The sequence below is a fragment of the Arabidopsis lyrata genome (genome assembly GCF_000004255.2).
Source record: "Arabidopsis lyrata subsp. lyrata unplaced genomic scaffold ARALYscaffold_3, whole genome shotgun sequence".
NCBI classification, from domain to species: Eukaryota; Viridiplantae; Streptophyta; class Magnoliopsida; order Brassicales; family Brassicaceae; genus Arabidopsis; species Arabidopsis lyrata.
Window position 1 is genome coordinate 19,596,867 of NW_003302553.1, and position 5,174 is coordinate 19,602,040.

General features: G+C 39.4%; 1 protein-coding gene across 1 annotated transcript; it reads left to right on the plus strand.

The window, feature by feature from the left end:
• The first annotated feature begins 697 nt into the window (after window positions 1–697).
• Window positions 698–1,195, plus strand: LOC9322013 (uncharacterized protein At1g43920, Chloroplastic). Its single transcript, XM_002883823.2, has one exon. The coding sequence runs from the start codon at window positions 698–700 to the stop codon at window positions 1,193–1,195; it is 498 nt and encodes a 165-aa protein (XP_002883869.1).
• The last annotated feature ends 3,979 nt before the right edge of the window (window positions 1,196–5,174 follow it).

Below are 5,174 nucleotides of genomic sequence, written 5' to 3' on the forward strand. Positions count from 1 at the left end.
GAATTCGTGGTTTGGCCGAGATGTCTATATTATTTATCGACAAGATGACCTTAACTCAGTTATGATTATGGTGAAAATCACGAATTATATCTACGTTAAGTCAGCCATGACACTGTCATAACTCGGCCAAACCACGAATTAATCTGTGTTTCATGATCATTATGATACAGTCATGTAATTTACTCAGATTAATGAGATGTAATTAAATTTTTATATCCACTTTCCAAATAATGATCATGAAATAAGCCCATTGTTAAATTTTATTATAAAACAGCCGTAACTTGACCTTAACTCAGTTATGATTATAGTGAAAATCACGAATTATATCTACGTTAAGTCAGCCATGACACTGTCATAACTCGGCCAAACCACGCATTAATCTGTGTTTCATGATTATTTTGAATACTTTCTCAAAAATGTGGTCATTTATGACTGGTGAATATGTCAGTAATTATTAATGGCGTCTCCCGAAAAACCACTTTATGTAATCTCGAAAATTAATATGTATAAATTAATGGGATGTTCGTAAGACAGCTGTAACTCAGCCAGTACTGGTATGTCTCGAACGACGTAGTTTTATTAGTATACATGACTATATTGATTTAGTGAGTTTCCGAACACCTAGAGTCATCAATTAGACATTTATCCCAAAATAAACAATTAGGGTTCTTCGTCTGTCTCCGAATAACGAGAGAAGATGGAATTAAGCTCTGGATCGACGAGTAGCTTTGGGAGTAATTCTGGAGTTCGGAAACTATGTGAATGTGGATTGCCGGCAAAGGTCTTCAAATCCAAAACGGATAAAAATCCAAATCGAAGGTTCTTTGGGTGTCAGTTGTACAAGGAAGGTGGTAATGCTCACTGCAAATTCTTTAGGTGGCTCGACGAGGAGGTCATAGGGTGGCAGAAAAGGGCGTTGGCAGAAGCTCAATCTGTAATTAAAGAGAAGACTGAGAAGATTAAAGAACTTAATGCGACAATTTTGGAGCTTCGTGGTGATTTGGAGAGGCAAAACTTGGAGATATCATCAATTAATACAGAAGATGAGAAGATTTCGATTGAGCTTGGATTACAGAAAAGGATTGACGAAATAGAAACAATAGTTTATCGTCAACGCATCGTCATCAGGGGATTGACAGGATTGCTTATATGTGTCGTATCAGCCATTGTCTTTTGTATTGTTAGTGATGTTTGAATTTTATTTGGCTTGTTAGTAATGCTTTTTGTTAGTGTTGTTTGTTTGAATTTTGTCAAATGACCAATAATAACTCAGCCGAGTAAACGTAAATAACTCAGCCGTACAAAAGTAATTTACTCAGCCGTTAAATGTATAAAAACTCAGCCGTGACATCAAAAATTACTCATAAGTCCGCCGTGTCGCTAGAATAACTCGGCTAAAAGTAAATAACTCAGCCGTTAAATGTATAAAAACTCAGCCGTGACATCAAAAATTACTCATAAGTCCGCCGTGTTGCTGGAATAACTCGGCTAAAAGTAAATAACTCAGCCGTTAAATGTATAAAAACTCAGCCGTGACATCAAAAATTACTCATAAGTCCGCCGTGTCGCTGGAATAACTCAGCTAAACCACGAATTCATCTGTGTTAAGTCAGCCATATCGCTAGAATAACTTGACATAAATTCAGTAACATAGATTCATTAACATATCAATAACATAGATTCAAAAAAAAAAAAAAAAACAAAACAAATAGAATGGATATCTCCATTCTTAGTCTGATTCCGACCCCGACAACTCGGTCGGCTTAAACCCCAGTTTGTCCCAGTTGATCCCCGTCACGTTGAATGCCACCTTCTCCTCGTAAGCCTTCCTTGCCTGCTCCTTCACGATCTGGAACTCCTGCTCCACGTTAAATCTGTCCTTCAAACTCATCATCTTCCTTAGGAGATCCAGTTTCGCATTCTCCTCACGTAGCGTGAGATCCAAAGCGTGGGCTTCCTCCGTCTCTTTCATGTTGTGTTTGATGAGAGAGATGATGCCTTCGAAACGTTCTTTCTGCTCTTGCATCTCCACTGTATGCCTCCTGCTGCGAGAACCGTCTTCAACACGCGTCCTCTTGCTGCTAGACCCTGATGCATCCATGATCGACAAGAGGAAAGACAAGAGAGATTATATAGATTAGTTGCTAATAATCAAGAAGAGAGAAGACGAGAGAGAATTGTTTTACAAGAGTTATATTTAGAAGAGATATATATAGGGAAAATAGGTATAAGGGTATCTAGGTATAATGATAACTTGAGTGGGTAGTTATTCGAGGTGGGGAGTTATCCGAGGTAGGGAGTTATACAACATTTGTATAACTCGACAATAATAAACTCCTAATAAACCATAACTCAGCCGTGTTGTTAGATTATCTCACCCAAACAACGAATTAATAAACATCAATCCAGACGCATCACACAAACCTAAAGCATTATCAACCCCATACATAATCATCACGAGAACTCAAAAGCATAAATAGTTAGTACAAAAGACAATCACATGTTCGAAACACTAATATTTTACATATCATCATAATGTATCATTGGACATCAAACGCAGCGAGCAGGTCAGGTGCCTCATCATAGATCTCTGTTGCCATCTTAACCCGTATAGCCTGAATATTTTCATCACAGATGCCAACGAAACTTACACCAAGCGCTAGAGATTCGATAAATTTCAACGCGTACACGCCACAGTCTCCAACTTGGACGTTCTGAGGGACCCTCGATTTATTCCTCCTTCTGAATGAAAACTGCTCGAACCTAGGTGAATAGATTTCAGGAGGAATTATTTCATTCATCATCTGAGGAATCATCCTCGTAAACGGCCTACAAGCCTCCAGCACAGATAATTCACTTTCCTTGGTATGATGCCCCACGATGCTATCATAGCAATCAATGTGCCCCCTAATCAGGTCCACGTCCAGCGCCACCCAGTGATTGCCTCCGATTTGGTGAACTATATACAAGTGATCCACATCTTCTATCCATTTCATATTTGTCTGCTGATCTTTTGGCTCCAAACCGTGTACCAGCCTCTCGTAAGGGGTGCCTTTGAATTTAAACCTCTCGGGTTTTATCTTGAACTGGTCATACTCTTTACACCAGTAGCTCACAAACCACGAGTCTATAAATGCAATGCGTTTGGTGTGGAATGGGAAGGGAACTCGCGTGATGAACCTCTTTCTAAGAACCCTCAAATACGCAGCAATATGCTGCACACAAAAAAAAAAGAAGAAAAAAATAACAACTCAGACAAAACATAACAATAACTCAGACATAATGTAGAAAAACATACCAATAACTCAGCCATAATGTTGAAAAAACACAATAATAACTCAGCCACTATCTAGAAAATCTCAGCCAAAACACACCAATAACTCAGCCAAAACACACCAATAACTCAGCCAAAACAAACCAATAACTCGGCCACAACACTTACAATAACTCAGCCATAATGTTATACTTACGTCATCGAAAAGCCATCCATAATTTGGATCTGGCCAGTCCTTTCTTTCGGTGATGAGCACACTGTAGAAATCAACAGTGTCTGTTGCCCTGCCCAATGGGAGATGCCTAACAGATAAACACAAGTTAATATACATAAATAGTGTAAACAAGCCGTAATTAACAAGGTTAAAAGGTATAGAGGGTCATACTTGAATGGGGCCATCATTTCCTTCAGTTTCTGCAATTTGGCCGGATCAACTGGTGACAGAGGATCATATATTCCAGCTGAAGGCACACAATTCTTCCTCATGCACGTCAGTCCATTGTCTCCGATATGAGGAAATATCCGTTCAGAGACATTAGAGAGTGGATTCAATGCACTCCCATCCGGAGACAGCTTGACACTCTCCTTCCTTAGAGCGTTGATTCTTTCAATCCTTATACGTTCCTCTTCATCATCCTCAGACTCAGGTAACGTGCGTGCGTTACCAGCCATCAACTGGTCTGTGACATCATATACCTCATTGTCACCTTTAATGCCAGCCTTTTCCAATACTTCCTCATCTTTGTCGGGGACATCAGCAGCCTCTTTCTTCTCATCAAGAGCAGCTCCTCCCTCCACCGGAGTAGTAGCTAGTTTTCGTACCACCTTTTTAACCGTTGTAGAAGAAGGCTTCCTACCTCTTCTACGTCCGACTGCTGCCTGATCTTTGGGGGCCTTATCTTTGACGGGCTTATCCTTGCCGGTATTCTTCTTTCCCGCTGCTGCAATTTTCGCTGTGTCAATTTTCCTGGAGCGTAATTTCCTAATATTATTAGGTAACGTATCTATGAAATCAATAGCAGATTTGCCATCAATGACATTATCAAATTCCTTTTCCAGATTCTTACTGACACCAGCAATACCAATGTCCTTCTCAACATCGACAGTATCCTTCGCCTGCATAAATATACCGATAACTCAGCCATAAGATAAAGATAACTCCGCCGTTAGGTGATTAATATAATAATAACTCAGCCATAATGTGATTAAGATAATGATAATCAGCCGTAATATAATGATAACTCAGCCGTAAGGTGATTAATATAATGATAACTCAGCCATTATGTGATCAAGATAATGAAAACTCAGCTACAAGGTTATTAAGATAATAATAACTCAGCCGCAATGTATTTATACATATGTCTGGCACTGTTAGCTTACCAGAGGACTAGTAAAAGATTGGTTTTGTGGAGGTTTCGCTGGACCTTTTGGTGTTGCTTTTTCTTTTTGATTCCGCAAAAGGTCGACTTGCGTCGGCTTTTCGGGAGGTTCTGTTTGTTTGAAGGCTGAGTTTTCCTCAGCATTTTCACCAGATTTCCCTACCCCTTGCTCAATTGCATTCAGACGCTCTTTCATCTGTTTCAACTCCTTCTCCATATATTCAAACTTTTCATCCATCCTCGCTTCTACTCTATCTCCAATCACCTTCTCCATATTTGAAGACACTTCTTTGATGCTTGTATCAATGGTGTCAAACCTTGAGTTTAATTGCTTCACCAAATCCACGACTGTTTTAACAGACACATCTTCCAGAACATCGTCCTCCGCACTACCAACCTGCAACACATACACAAAAACGCATAAACAAGCTACCCAAACATTACATCAAATATAAACTCACTACATACCATATCATTTACCTTTTCTTCTTTCTTCTTCTTCTTCTTCTTTTGTACATCTC

What these genes read in the sequence shown, in the direction of transcription:
- LOC9322013 (XM_002883823.2), top strand. Translation starts at nt 698, where the DNA reads ATGGAATTAAGCTCTGGATCGACGAGTAGCTTTGGGAGTAATTCTGGA.